This window comes from Camelus dromedarius, chromosome 11 (genome assembly GCF_036321535.1).
Source record: "Camelus dromedarius isolate mCamDro1 chromosome 11, mCamDro1.pat, whole genome shotgun sequence".
In the NCBI taxonomy this organism is placed as follows: Eukaryota; Metazoa; Chordata; class Mammalia; order Artiodactyla; family Camelidae; genus Camelus; species Camelus dromedarius.
Window position 1 is genome coordinate 6337291 of NC_087446.1, and position 15580 is coordinate 6352870.

At 51.9% G+C, this 15580-nt stretch overlaps 1 protein-coding gene across 1 annotated transcript; it reads left to right on the top strand.

Moving 5' to 3' along the window:
• Positions 1–6939: 6939 nt before the first annotated feature.
• PMM1 (phosphomannomutase 1) lies at positions 6940–15421 on the top strand. Its single transcript, XM_010983506.3, has 8 exons — positions 6940–7100; positions 9220–9337; positions 10468–10544; positions 10677–10768; positions 10949–11048; positions 13638–13713; positions 14389–14504; positions 14894–15421. The coding sequence occupies exons 1-8, from the start codon at positions 7014–7016 to the stop codon at positions 15014–15016; spliced, it is 789 nt and encodes a 262-aa protein (XP_010981808.1). The 5' UTR covers positions 6940–7013; the 3' UTR covers positions 15017–15421.
• Positions 15422–15580: the final 159 nt, after the last annotated feature.

The following is a 15580-nucleotide window of genomic DNA, read 5'->3' on the forward strand; positions in this document are numbered from 1 at the left end:
CTAGGGAAGAAATAAAACCAGGTGGCAGTGTAGTGTTGAGGGGTGGGGAGGGGGTGGAAGTTGGGGAAGGCGTGTGTGACAAGGTGTTTAATCTGAGACCTAAACGACAAAGTGCAGATCTAAGAGAAGAACGGTCCAGGCAGAGGGAGCAGCAAGTGCAAGAATGTTGGAGGGGCTAGTGGTTGGAGCACAAGAGCAGAACGGGTGGTGGAAGTGTTGAGGCTGGAGGGGCTGGTGGGTCAGACAGTGTGGGAATGATGACCTGATCGATTCTCAATGTTGAGAATGGGGGTGAGGGGGTGGCAAGAGGGGCAGCACAAAACCAGGGAGGAGGGTAGTGTGGTTGTCAAGCAAGAAGTGAGGTGTACTGTGCACCTTCTGTGTGCCCAGAGCTGTGAAGAAGCCCTGGAAATTGGTTTGGTCCCTGTTCCCCAGGATCTTCCAGTGCGGGGAGGAATGAAACAGCCCCTGTGAAACCTGCAAAGGCAAGAACTGCGGGACTACAGAGTCACTGTCAGCCACTGGCCCTGCTCCTTTGAGCTTTCACTAAACTATGCTGGCGTTATTAGGATGTGCTTAGATTTCTTAATTTGTTTTTTTTCCAAAAAGAAAACAATTTGGTTATATGAGTATAAAGATAATATATATTTGGAAAATGTAAGCAACCAATAACAGTACAAAGATGAGAGAAAAAAAGTCACCTAAAATTCCATCATCCTAAGATACGTTAACATTTTGTGAACGTCCTTGCAGACGTTTCTGTGGATTCGAAGGCACACATGCTAGACATGCTGTGTTGTACCTGGCTTTGTTCTCTCAACATGGAGTGAAAACCTGTACTGCCCAGCAAAGTGGACCGAAAACCACCTTGGAGCGGGGGTGTGGTGTGCTGGTGCTAGTGGGACCGATAGAGGAAGTTCTGAGGAGAGATCATTCCAGCAAAGTTCCCCAAAGCCTGAGGGAGCTATTAGGTAAGAGTAAGATGCTCGTCACAGGTGTGTGCGTGGACGTGGAGTCTGCTCCGGAGGGTGATGATGGTGTAGGAGGATTCCTGCCCAGGCTGGTGGGCCCAGGTTCCTCACGCTCACACCAGGACCTTGGCCTGAGCGTGCAGACAAAGAACCTATCGGGGGTCTAGCACAGCACTGAGTGTGAGTTCTTCACCACGAAGCCTGACTGCTTTGGGAGGGGACAGAGGTTCTGGGACTAGTCCTGGTCCACAAGTTTGCCTGGGAGCCCAGGGTCCCCTGCAGAGATCTCTGCCCCACCTTTTCCCCCCAGGTGGAGAGAACCCAGGAAAGTCAAGCTGCAGTGAGAGAGATGGACACCAGGTGGCGCTGTGAACTCATGGCTCAGCTGGCCACCAAACTCCAAGTCTTGGGTACAGGTCACCTGAGCATGCCCTTCTCCCCACACACCTCAATTCCCCCCTGGGGCAGCAGCCAAGCTCCTTGTACTTATTTATCAAGGCTCTTCTCTAACTTGTCCCCAGACCTCTCCACCCCCCACCCCCTGCTGCATGTGTGGGTTCCTAACACTGCAGGCGGTTTCCACCTCCAGCGTCGGTTTACCAATTATTGGACCTGGATCCCTTCTCCTTACCTATCAGAGCAACCTGCACTCAGCACTAAAGGCCCAGCACAAGCATTTCCACTACAGAGCCTTCCTGACTTCTCCCTAAGGCAAGGCAGACCTTTCCCTCCAGCAGGTGCCTCCCATCACACTCCCATCAGCTGAAACCCTTCAAGGGCAGGGCTCTGATTACCTGAGTGCCCAGCACCCAGCACAGGGCCTGGCACAGAGCTGGCATCTCTGAGTGAATCAATCCACCAGTTCAGTCCTGGGAGGGTTGACATTTCAGGGGAAGCACAAGTCATAAAAACTTGGACACAGGCCAACCTGGATTGAGCCTCTGCCTCAGAGACTTTGATCAAGGCCTTCCCCTCTCTGGGCCTCAGTTTCTACACCTGATAGTTTCTGGGCCAGATAGCCTCTAAGGCCCCTCCCAGGGGGACGAGGGAGGCTTGAAGGTGAGGAGTGACTTGCCCAAGTTCTCACAGTCCTGGGGCTGAGTTCTGATCTGCAGAGATCACTAATACCAGGTGTCAGGGGAGGGCTTCTGCCTCCGTGCACGCACACACACACAAACTCTGCCCCAGGTGGCGCAGTGCCATCCCTGTCCCCACTGGCTTTGGCTAAGGGAGCCCCAAGGGGGCCTATGATAACTGAGCAACAGCCTCCACCCCCTCCACAAACACCACTTCTGAGCATGCGCCCCTCAGCTTGTTTAAATTCAATGGACTTATTTGTTGTGAGAACTATGGAAGCACTGCAGGCATCTTAAAAAATGGAGAAAAAACATCCACAGTCTCTCCAGCCTCCCACTGCCCATGAACCGAGATGAAATTAAAACCAGCACCCAGCCCTGACCTGTTCCCTGCAGAGCCTCTTCAAGCACCTCTCCTTCCCTGCACCCCCTGTCTTCCAGACAGCCCGGAGAGGCTGGCAGCGGTGGCCCTATTTACAGATGTGGAACAGGCCCAGAGTGGGAGGCACCTGTCCAAGGTCACCTGGCTGGGGAGGGGCAGCTCTGGGAACTTTCAGTCTGACTGACCCACTACACCGGGCTGCCCCTGGGGCTGCGACTGCCTACCCTCAGTCAGAAGGCCACACTCCAGGCCGGGAAAAGAGGGTCAACACCCTCTATGTTCACTCAGCAAAATATGGCCTTCTACCAACAGCCGGGGTCAGGGGAAAGTGTGGGCTTTAGGGGAACGGAACTGAATGAGAACCCTAAGTGTGCTGTGACTGGGAGATCCACTGCCCTTCTCTGGTGTCAGCACCTACCTCTGGAAATTGAGTATAAACGTACTCATCTCAGAGGGTTCTTGCAAAAGTAAGTGAAACACGCCAGGTAAGAGGTACACTGCCCAAACATGGAAGTCACTAACCTCCAAACCTCAGCCACTGTCTGGCCCTGAAGCTCTGAGAGTCTTCCTTCCTGAGCAGGATCCTGCCAGGCTGGGGTCTCAGGCCTCCTGCTTTCAGGCCTGGCTTCCTTTGGTGCTCTGGAAACATCCTTCTGGCCAGTCCTCCCAGTCCCAGTTCCCCAGTCCTGCTCCTTGCTCTCCCTGGGGCCTGCCATGGGCCCCATCTTAGCACTAGTTGCCAGGGAAGAACCTCCCTCTTAAAGGGACACACTGATGGTCATAAGGGCTGCCCACCTGGTCCTCCTGCGTCCGTGCCTCAGGGCAATTCACTCTCCCTCTCTGAGTTTCAGTGGCCTCATCAGTAAAATGGGTTGCGGTGAAAATCCAGGGAGAGACTGGGAAAGGTTCTTGTAAGAAAACCGTTCCCTCCAGAGCTTGTCTTTGTCTTTGGAAAAGAGGATCCAACCATAGGAGAAAAAAAAAACACCATGCTCTTTCCTGTGGGCCCCACCCTACAGCTTCCAGGCCCCAGCTCCTGGATAAGACCCAGGTATCTGCATTTAACCATGTCCCTAAGAATTCTTGAGCAATGAAACAAGTATTGACTGTGAGATGTTAGAGATGAATCTAGGCAGTCCTAGCCCTGCCAGCCAGCCCCCAGATCTAGAGACCAGATCTAGGTGGAACAGGAGGTGCAGAGAAGAGTTCAGTCTTCCTTCCCATGGAGATGGTTTTGTTTGCTGCCTGCATCCAACAGAAGACAAAAGCTTCTTAAGGGCAGGGTTCTTGTTTTCTTCCCTACATTGTTCCTGGGACCCAAAACAGTGTCTGACACAACAGATTGTTTAATGATTAAACTAAACTCTGCCACAGGGCCTGGAAAGAAAGATGGATTTGCCTTTTGCCTCTCCAGTATGGCTCCTCAGCTCGGCACAATTATTGATCCTGTCTTTAATTTTTTTTTTTTGATAATTTGTTCATCATAGATTTTTTGTACTAATTTTGATGTTTTAAAAAATATATTAAAATGTACTGTTGGAATCCCTGCAAGAACCTTTGTACTCTTCTAATAAATTCCCTCTTTTATTTAAAAAAAAAATATATATATATACTGTTTGTTTTGATTACTGAGCTTTTTGGTGCCCTCTTAAATTTTGTGCCTGAAGCAAGTACCTCACTCACCCTGGTCTCAGCCCTGCCAGCTTGCCAAGATGCTCTGTGCAGCCCTGGGCACAAGGCTTTTTCCTTTTTCTTTTTCTTCACCAAGAGAGGACAATAACACCTCCTAGAGATGCTGTGAGAGTGAATGAAGATATGTGGCCAAGTGTCCAGTATGGTGGCTGGCACATACTAAAGATCAATAGACATCCATTATTACTATGTCGACTGAAGAAAAACGCACATCCTAAAAATTGCGAGTTGTGTTTTATTTGGGGATCTCACTGAGACTCTAGCCAAGGAGACAGCCTCTCAGATAGATGGCTCTAAGGAACTGCTCTGAAGAGATAAGGGGAGGAGCCAGAAGATATAGGAGATTTTTGCTGAAAAAAGAAAAAAACCTTTAAAGATTATTGCTAATCACAAAAAACAGACATCTCAAGTTAGTGATTTTAGTGCTCTCCTATGTATAGAAAGATGCAAGCTTGGAGGGGGGAGCTCGTTGAAATTATTCCTTAAAATATGCATTTTAACAATCTAGGGCCAGTATCCAAACCACAGGATGCTTCCTGTTTTTCTCCATCCTGAATTCCCCTCAGGGTCCCCTGTGGTGAGAGGAGTGGGGGCAGGGGTCTGCAGTAGCTGAAGGCTTTATCCTTTTAGAACTGGAATGTTGGGGAACATTCTTTGTTTACTGGAATATCAGGCAACATTCACTGTCCACAACTATCTCATAGTCCTCTCAGGTAGGGGTTACGTCCCCATTTATATAGATGAAGAAACTGAGGCCCAGCAAGGGAAGGTGACTTGTTCAAGTCCCTGTGGTTATCAGAGACCTAACTGAGGTTCTCCTGACTCTGCTTCCAGTGATCTCCCCAGAGTACCACAGTTAACAAAATAGAGAAATAAACAGGCCTATCAAAAGCATTGGGCACAGCACTGCCACTCAGGTGCATGTCTCTGTATGACCAAAACTGGATCACAGGCATCAGGGCAAGGATAGTGGACGTAGCAAAAACACCTGCCTAACCAGGCATCCACTCACGCTGAAGGGCAATCCCTCAGAGTACAGAGGGAAGTGGAGGTGGGTTTTTGACTCTGATTTCTGGAGGAAGAAATAGAGAATCTTGGAGAAGAGGAAGTTGTGGCCAATGCATTTCCAAGGGGAGAAAGAACTTTGAAATTTGCCATAATACCACACTCAGAGACAGCCTGCTACTTTTGTACTAGAAGAATGGGAGTATGATTTTTCCATGTTAAATATTCCACAACACATATTTTCAAGGCTTCACGGCAATTCATCTTATTGATGGATAATAATTAATCTAACTGATCCCCAATATTTTTATTAATTTCTAAAAGTTGAATTGCTGGCTCAAATCTTCTGTACATTTCTAAGACGGCTGACACATAATAGCTGTTTAATCAGTATGAAGCACATGCATACAAATTCTCCTTCGGAGAGGGCCTGCTGTATGAGCTCTTTTATATTTATTATTTCTTTTCATGTGCAAAGCAACTGTACAAAGTAGGTGGTGCTCCTCCCATTTTATAGATGGAGACACAAAGCCTCAGAGAGGTGAAGTGACTTGTCCAAAGTCACATGGTTGGCGAAGCTGGGAAAACAACCAAAGTCAACGAGATGGTGAAATAGTTGTAAATAATTTTCATGAATATGGAGTGGAAAGTGAAGAAAGCCCCCGCCCCTCCCAAAGCTGAAGCCAAAGCAAAGGCTTTGAAGGCCAAGATAGCAGTACTGAAAGGCTTACACAGCCACAAAAAAAAAAAAAAAAAAAAAAAAAAAGAAAGAAAGAAAAGAAAATCCGGAAGTCACCCACATTCCAACAGCCCAAAACACTGCGGCTCAGAAGGCAGCTCAAATATCCTCAGAAGAGCTCCCGTAGGAGAAATAAGCATGATCACTATGCCATCAAGTTCCCCCTGACCACGGAGTCTGACATGAAGATAGAAGACAACACATTTGTATTCATTGTGGATGTCAAGGCCAACAAACACGAGAACAAACAGTCTGTGAAAAAGCTCTATGACTCTGACGTGGCTAAGGTCAACACCCTGATCAGGCCTGATGGAGAGAAGGCATATGTACGACTAGATCCTGACTGTCATGCTTTGGATGTTGCCAACAAAACTGGAATCATCTACACTGAGTCCAGCTGGCTAATTCTAAATATAAAGTTTCTCACTATAAAAAAAAAAAAGTTGTGACTACGGAAGGGTCTAGGTACGTTTCTTGAAGGAAGTAAACCGTGAGCTGCGCCTTATGGGGTGGACAGAATGACAGCAGGAGTAAAGGTCAGGGAAGGCCGTCTGGCAAAGTCCAGAGCCTGAGTAAAGGCCATCAAGAGATTTCTTAAAGCTCGAGATTTGTAGGTCAAAGGGATTAGCAGGAAAGAAGTGAGTCCTAGGGTGAAGGCGGCCACGGGGAGAGTTATGGTTAGAAGCTGAGTTCCGCCCAGGTCCTGGGGACGCTGCACTGCGGGCTCGAGGCCCCGCCCTAGTCCAGCCCCTCCTCGGTCAGATGCCATCAGAGTCGTCCCGCCTCCAGCCAACTCTGGCCCCGCCCCTCCCTTCCTGGTTCTATTCCCTCACTTAGGCCCCGCCTCCGTCTCCTTTGGAACAATCCGACCGATCCTGTTGGACTCTGCCCCGCCCTATGCCTCGTCCCTTCTCAGCCTGGTGCAATCAGAATTCTCCTCCCTAGTAGGCTCGGGCTCCGCCCTTGTCCCATCCGGGCCCTCCCCCTTCCGCCGAGATCACGCCCTGACCACGCCCCTTCTTCCTTTGGCGCTATCAGGCCGGCTTGCGGACCCCGCCCTTCTCAGGCCCCGCCCCGTCTAGCTTCCTCCAGACGCCTCTCCAAGAGGCTGCATCCTTCAACTCAGCTGAGCGCGCGGAGCTGCAGCCATGGCGGTCACCGCTGAGGGCGCCCGCAGGAAGGAGCGCGTCCTCTGCCTGTTTGACGTGGACGGGACCCTCACTCCAGCTCGCCAGGTAGGGCTCCGACGTTCAGAAGCTCCCGTCAGGAGTGTCACGCGGACACCCGGAGACCGAATGTAGTTCCTGCAGCGGCGTGACTCGTAATCCCCCGGGACCGAGTGTGGACTGCCGCAATACCCGGCCTCTGACACCCCGGGGGCCGCCTGCTGGGAGTGATGAAAACCTGGATTCCCACGTCACGGCCCCTGAGCGTCCGCGCCAACGTTCTGCCCGGGAGCAACAGGGCTGGGTCTGATTGTTGTGGGGAGGAGGCTGCCGGCAGGGGCCTAGCTCCTCTCCCTCCAGGCCTGGCTCCGGGACACCCCGGCCTCCCCAGCCGTGGCTCCCACCCCTGTTCAGCCCTAGGAGGACGCACCAGTAGCCCGAAGCTGGCATCTGAACCCAGGGTTCCATACTGGGCTCAGTGCACCCAAGCGTTGAAGTCACCATCAGGTGAGGGTGAGGGGCAAGAGGTTTCAGAGCCATCCCACCTGACCTTTGTAGGTCTAGGCTTGTGTCTAATTTCTCAAGCCTCTCCTCCAGTTTACCTCCCTCTCACTGGCTCTCTTCCTAGAGGGAAGGAGGGCTTATGTACATTTTTGGCTGAGTTTTGGGGCTCCGCCTACCTGGAGGTGGGAGGCCCCAGGCCTCTGGTCACCGTGAGTATATTGTGGTACAGGGAGAGTGGGAGTGCAGTTTTCCTTCTAAAAGCACCTCACCGTACTGATGGCTCCAACCTCTGCTCCACAGTTTTTCTCCCTTTGGATCTCATTCAGAATGAGCCCTCAGATCCACCCTCACCAGTTGGGTGCATGGATAAGCAGGCCTCTGTCTTGCTCTCCAGTCTGGATTCAGAAGGACCTACTAAGGGATCTCCTAGAACAGGGCTGGGTTGCAGGGCAGAGGCTGATGGGAACCCAGTCCTTAGGCTCCCCTCCTCTATGTGAGGGCCCTGGACAGGAATCAGGCCACCATGCCTTCCAGCAGCTTCCGTGGTCCTCAGGAATGGGAGGAAGAAGACAGTGGTGGGAGGGTAGCAGGGTCTAGGACCAGCCCCGACCCCTCCCTCTGATCCTTAGCTCCACTAACCCAACAGCCTAAACAAGAACAGGTTGTCAGTGCTATCCACCCACCTGGATCTGTCCTTAGGACTTTTTTTTCCTGTCCTTAGCACTTTTTAAAAGTTAATTTTTAATTACACAGGTATTCATAAACACATTCTCTCTTGTAAAGTATGAAAACATAACAGGAAAGGCTAAAGTCCTCTCTGACTAGTCAGGATCCCAGGCCTGGCACCATCCCCAAAGTTGTGAGGCTTTTTGTTTGTTTGTTTGTTTGTTTGTTTTTAATAAGTGGTATCATAATCTGTATGCCTTTCTGCAATTTGCTTTTGACAATTACCACCGTGTCTGGGGCTCTCCTATGTTGGAAGCACAGTCCTGCCTTATTCTGTGTAACCACAATATAGCATTTCAGAGCAGGTGTGTGCCATTCTCCAACTGACTAGCTTCGTATTTGTTTGCAGTTTTTTCACTGTTATAAAGCATACCCAATGAACATCCATATACACCTGGGCAATGCTGGATAACGGGGTACTTGCATTTTCAGTTTTAATAGATCTTGCCAAATTATCCTCCAAAGTGGCTGTACCAATTTACACTCTGACCAGCAACATTTGAGAGTGCCTATTTTCCCTGCATCCACTCTAGATTTTGTCATCTTTGCATATCTGAATGTTTGAAAACATGGATTGTAACTCATTGGTTTACATTTCCTCAGTGGGGGATCTTTTCAAGTGATTAGTCAGTAGTTAATCTCTTACTCATTTCCTATCTCCTTAATCCTTAACAGTGACCCCCTCCAGGTGGTTGCTACTATGATCCCCATTTTATAGATGGGACAACGAAGGCAAAGAAAGGCAAAGCCATTTGCTCAGGTTATCCTGCTTTTGAGGGACTTGAGCCAGAGTTTGAATCCAAGTGCATCTAATTTTGAGGTCTGGGTTCTAAACCTTGAACTGCCTTAGATCTAGGTGGAACATGGCTCCCAGGGTTCTGAGCACTGACTGAGGTCTTAAGTGGAGGTCCCAGACTTGCTGACAGCCAGAATTTTGTGCTTTCCTGCCCCACTGCAGAAAATCGACCCTGAGGTGGCTGCCTTCCTGCAGAAGTTGCGAAGTAGGGTGCAGATCGGTGTGGTAGGTGGCTCTGACTACTCTAAGATTGCTGAGCAGCTGGGAGAGGGGGATGAAGGTAAGAGGAGCGGGCCAGAGCCAGTTCCACAGTCCAGTTAGGATGGGGTGGAGGGAGTGGGGAGTTTGGGAGATCCTTGGAGCAATGAGCTTTCAAAGACTCAGTCCTGCTTTAGTGGGGCAAAGGAAGTAGAGTGAACAGCCTGATATTTCCCTCAATAACTCAACAAACATTTGATGAGCATCTACTATGTGCCAGGCACTGTGCCAGGCTTTGGAGAAACAGCAGTTTATAAAGCAGACAGAATCCTGCCTTTATATTCTCAGTCCTCCCTGCTGAGTCTTGATTTCCTCATCTTTAAAATGGGCATAATCAATAACCATTTGTTGAAAATGACTATGTGTTAATTTCCTTTCATTTACTCCTCCCAACCATGCTTTAGGGTGGGCGTGGTTATCCCATTTAACAGGATTCTGAAGTCACCCAGAAAGTTTTTGGACCCAGAGCCCTTTTCTCAGCTATGTTCCCACTTTCAGCTCAGCCTAGGCAAATGCCTCCAGTTCCTCAAACCAGAAACTTCCTTGACTTTTCCCTTTTCCTCATCCCTTTATTTATTCCATTAGCAAGTCCAAAATTTCCCCACTATGTGTCCATGTCTATGTCTCCACTGCCCTGCCGTGGTCCAGGTGATCACCTCGCACCTGACCCTGCAACAGCCTCCTGGCTTGCTCCCTGCACCTCCCCACTACCGTCCAGTCCAGCCACTTCCTGTGGCAGAGTCCAGAAATCCCCCTTGCAGCCAGTCTTGAGAACACAGTGATGGAAGTTGTAAAATAAATGGGAAGCCCTTGTACAGAGAAGCTGCGGGAGCACAGAGCAGAAATGATGTCCTCTCCTGGGAAGTCCTGGAGGGTTTCCAGAGGAAGGAGCTGGGTCCTGGAGGAAAAGTAAAGAGGGAGGGCATCCCAGGTAGAAGGAGCTGCATGAGCAAAGTCCCAGAGGTGTTACTGGCTTGTGTGCTTGTTTGGAAAAAAATAAGCTGCAGAAGACAAGGTGGCTGGAAAAGCAGGTTCAGGATAGAACAAGTGGGATTTGAATGCCAGACCAAGGAGTGTGGGCTTCCCTGCTTGGCTCTGGGTACCTGGTCTCACATTCTTTCTTTCTCCCCTGGCCTCTATGTGGCTTTGAAGTCATCGAAAAGTTTGATTATGTGTTTGCTGAGAATGGCACAGTGCAGTACAAGCACGGAAGACTACTCTCCAAGCAGGTCAGTGCCCCCCAACCCGGGCCTTAGGATACTTTTCCACAGTGGGACAGTCCTTGGGTACCTTCTGTCCTGGGTCGGGGGGGAGCAGAGAGTTGTGCCAGCCACACTCTGAGCCCTGTGTTCCTTGCTTAGACCATCCAGAACCACTTGGGGGAGGAACTCCTGCAGGACTTGATCAACTTCTGCCTCCGCTACATGGCCCTGCTCAGACTCCCCAAGAAGCGGTGAGATCCCACCCAGCCTGTGTCCCACCCCTCCTCCCAATCCTGGGCCTGAGGGGGGAAGGGGATGGGTCTCTCAGATGGGCCCTGACTTACTGGTGGGTGGTGAGGCTGGATTTGAATTCAGGGCCCTTCTCCTTCTCTCTGGCTCCCCACCCTCCCACCCACCCTCTTCACCACCAGTGGAACCTTCATCGAGTTCCGGAATGGCATGCTGAACATCTCCCCTATCGGCCGGAGCTGTACACTGGAGGAAAGAATTGAGTTCTCCGAACTGGACAAGGTGCCACCAGTTGTGCGGCCTTGGGCTCTAGGGCCTCAGTCACTCACCCTCCCTGAGCCTCTATTTTCTCATCAGTGAAATGGATTGGTTGTGGGTGGTGTTCTAATTCAACCTGTACTCTTTTGGACACCTCCCATTTGCCATGGTTGTAGGCACTTCTGCATCTTTCCAGCACAGCTGGTTTCCCTCCCTTGGTGACCAGCACCACCAGCCACCTACTTACCTAGGCCAACACCTAGGGCATCATTTCTTCCTTCCCACCCCATCAGGTCCAACAGTAATTCCCAGTGCTTCAGCCTCCAGAGTTGGTCTCAAACCTCTTCACCCCCACCCCCTCCATAAAACCCCGCCAGCCTGTTCTCCAGCAAGGCCACTGAAAATCTTGTGAAGCACATCTGCCCCCATCCACTCCCTGCTTACAATCTTTCCATGGGTCTCCTTGCCAACTGGACAGTGTCCCGGCCCCCTCCCGTGATGCCCTGAGGGCTCTGCCTGGCTCAGGCTCACCTCTCCAGCCTTCTCCCTGTGCATCTGTTCTTGGAACACACCAGGGTCCCTGTCGCCTTTGGCTGTGCTGCCCCTGCTAAACCTTGACATGCATGTGGCTTGTCATCCCCAGCACGCACCCCCTCCCTTTCAGGGATGGAGTCAGTCCGTCGAGCCTTTTCACGCCATCCGGTCTGAATGTTACACATAACACTGCACCCCCTTATGCCTCCTGCTCTCCTCCTCTGTTTTATTTCTTCGCAAGCAGCTGTCACCATCCTCTAATACACTGTGTCACCTACTTGTAAAATCTTGGCTAGTTCCTGTCTCCCCCACCAGAGCTGTAAGCTTCTTAAGGGCTGAGTTTTCTGCAGCTGCTCACTGCTGATCCCCTGTGCTGATCCCCTGACACAAGAAATACTTATGGAATGAGTGAAATAGATGGTGTTATCCCCATTTGATGAATGAGGAAACTGAGGCTCAGAGAGGGGAAGTGACTTGCCCTAGGTCACATAGGGAGTAATTGCAGATTTGAACTTGGGTCTCCCCCTGCTGCCTTGTCCCAAGGGTTAGGTGGGACTTGCTGTGATGATCTGTTCCCATTCTCACCTGTGCCTGAGGTGTAGGGTAGGCAATGCACACAAACCTGGAGACTTTCCTTGTTGGAGTGTTTAAGATTGACCATTGGCCAAGACCCCCTTCCACACACATATTGAGAGGGCGCCCTTTCCCAGGCCACCTAGGTTTCCAGTCCCAGCTCCACCTCCTACATGCCCAGTAACCTGGAAAAGTGGTTTCACTACTGTGTGCCTCTGTTTTCTCATCTGTAAAGTGGGGGTAATCACAGTTCTATCTCATGGGCTGCAATGAGGGCGGGGCGAGTTGGAGGTCTGGCACATGCTGGCTGTACTCACAGCAGCCAGGGTCTTGTCTTGTCTTTTTGGCTCTCATTTGCTCCCTTCTGATATTAGAGAAGCTCAGGAGTGTCCTGACCTCCTGTGTTCCCTGCATCAGCCCAGATTCCATATAAATGCTTTATTCTCCTTCAGCCCCTCAGGCCCTGAGGACAAGTAGTCCCCTTTTCCAGATGAGGACACTGAGGCCAAAGGGTAAGTGGCCAGCTCGAGGTCACAGTGCTGGTCTCTGCTGAGGCTGGACATGGCATGTGGGACTCTCCAGTGACCAGCCTGGTTCTATGGAGACAAGAGGTGCAGCCATCTCGGGCCATGTGGGAACATTTATTCAGAGCTCAGGACACCCTTAGCTCTAACCCTGGGCCCACAGATTGGCCTCTGGTAGGGACTCTGGCCTCCCTGGGAGCCCACCTTCCTGCTGGGAAGACAAGGCCCAGGCTGCCAGGAAGGGTCACATCCCTCATCCTTGCTTTTCATGAATGTCAAGCAGAGTTTATTCATCACTTTTCCATCCTTTAGCCCAGGAGAGAGGCTCAGAGAAGTCAGGCGAATTGCCTAGTCACACAGCCAGGAAGCACAGCAGTCAAGCCTGGAACCCAGGCAGCCTGCCTTTATCTCTCATGCACTCCCTGGACCACTTTTCCAGGCTCCAAACTGCTGGCCACTGCCTGCCTCTCCTCCTATTCTAGTCCTTCCCATCACTGACCGATTAAAGCACAGGGCTAGGCAATTGGTCCACTTCTGGGGCACTGGCCCCCATCATTGCAGCAGCCAAGAGGGCTGCCCCTCCAGGCTTGGCATGGCTGTTCCCCTCTGTGGTCCCAGCAGGGCCAGGCTGGAGATCCTCAGGTCAGTGAGTGAGTGTCCCTTTATTCTGTGTTTGTAGATACATTCAACCCTCCTCCACTCCAAGGCTCCCTTCAGAGTACCCCGCCCATACCACACTGGCAGGATCTGGCACTGTATTCAGTTACAAACCTTCTGGATTCAGGCTCTGGCTCTGCCACTGAGGCTGGGTGACCTTGAACAAGGCATAACCCCTCTCCAGGCCTCAATTTCCTCATCTGTAAAGTTGGGGGGTCATGATAATCCACCTGGAATTCTCAGGGAGCTCACATGAATTTTGTGCCCAGCCCAGGGCCTGGTACACAGCCCTCTGAACCCCAGTTTGCTCCCTCCCCTCCTACAGAAGGAGAAGATCCGGGAGAAGTTTGTGGAAGCCTTGAAAACAGAGTTTGCTGGCAAAGGTCTAAGGTTCTCCCGAGGTATGTATACCCTGCGCAGGGCCTGAGGTCTGGCACAGGAGCACACCTAGGGCCTCACTCCTGAGTCTTTAGAAACCCCTCCTGGCCCCCTAGGCTTCCCCACCCAGTGACTCAGGTCAAAAACCAAAGCCTTTCCCACTGCCACATGACCCTACGGTCCATTCCCCACAGTGGCCAGAGGGATCCTTATGGAAAAACAGACCCTGTCATACCCCTGCTTTGAGCCCTTCAGAAGCACCTCCTCACCCTTAATGAAACCCTCTCCCTGCACCCCAGGTTCCGTGTGCCCTTGCCCCAGCCCTTTCCCAGCTTTCTCTGTCACTGGGACACTCCATACCCTTCCCAGCCTTGGAGACTGTGCTTGCTCCCCAGCAATTGCTGCTCTGGCTCAGGTCTCAGCTCAGTGTCACCTCGGAGAGGTCTCCCCGAACACACTGGCTGGGGAGTTTCCTTGCCCCGTTGACTTCCATGCTCTGAGGTGGTCTGGTCCTTACCACCCTTTCTCCCACCTGGATTGAAACCCCATGGGGATCCTGAGTCTATCCACGCCCTCTGCCTGGTGCTCAGTAGACACTCAGGGGTTGCTGAATGAATGAACAAACAGAGGGTGCCTTCAGCTCCCTGTGAGCTGCCCCTGTGCTAGCCTCATCTACCACCCCAACTTCCACCCCGCAGGTGGCATGATCAGCTTTGACATCTTCCCTGAGGGCTGGGACAAGCGCTACTGCCTGGACAGCCTGGACCAGGACAGCTTCGACACCATCCACTTCTTTGGGAACGAGACCAGCCCTGTGAGTGTGGCTCAGGCTCAGTCCGAGTCCCCCTCATCCCAAATCACCCCCAGATCAAGGCCAGGACACAGGGTGACAGAACAGACCTCCTGGGAAACTCCTAGAGAACAACCAGTACTCACCAGCCCCATTACAAAGATTGGAAGGCTGGGGCCCAGAGCTGGCTGGACACTTGCCCCATGTAACACAGCAAGTCAGGGCAGATCTGGTGAAGGCCCAGAAGGTGGGCTTCCTGGCAGTTCTGAGGGGGCAGGAGGAGGGTCAGCCCTGTAGGAGCCAGTGTGGGGAAGGGACTCCATGCCAGGGTGGGTGTTGGGGCATAACCATGGGAGCCTCCACCAGGCACCACATATGTCTATATGGCTTCTCTGCCCTTCCTCTGTATGCAGGGTGGGAACGACTTTGAGATCTACACCGACCCCCGGACCGTTGGCCACAGTGTGGTGTCCCCACAGGACACAGTGCAGCGATGCCGTGAGATCTTTTTTCCAGAGACAGCCCACGAGGCATGACCAGGGACCACACCTGCCCCTTGGGACTTCCAGAAAGCTCCGCCCAGGCCTGAAGAGAGCCCCGGCCCTGGTGTTGAGTAGGGTGGTAGGCCTCTCCTCTGGCCCAGGATGCCTGCCTCATGTTACCTGCTGAAGGCCCACCTCAGTGGGCCCAGGGTCTGTGGACAGCTGTCCCCCGCTGGTCAGCACTGATGGGACTGGCTCCCACCCTCCACCCCTGGCCCTGGATACAGCTGCTGCTCGTTCTTCTGAACAGAACAGGTTTCTGTCTATGCAGGAGGCGTGTACGAGCGTTGGTACGAGACAGAGCCCACCCTGCCTGCCCTGGATGGGGGCAGAGCACTGGGAAGGTGCATATTTTCAAGAACTTTATCTCTCAGATATTAAAGTTCCCATGACAAGGTACGGGGTCACTTCTGTCTGGGTGGCTAACTGGCCCTCGTCACAGTGCTATTCCTGCCCCCGCTTTGCAGATGAGGAAGCAGGCACAGATGGCAGGGCCTTACCCCGGTCACACAGGGAGTCTTTGATACAGCCGAGGAGGGTGGGCCATTGAAGCCCCAA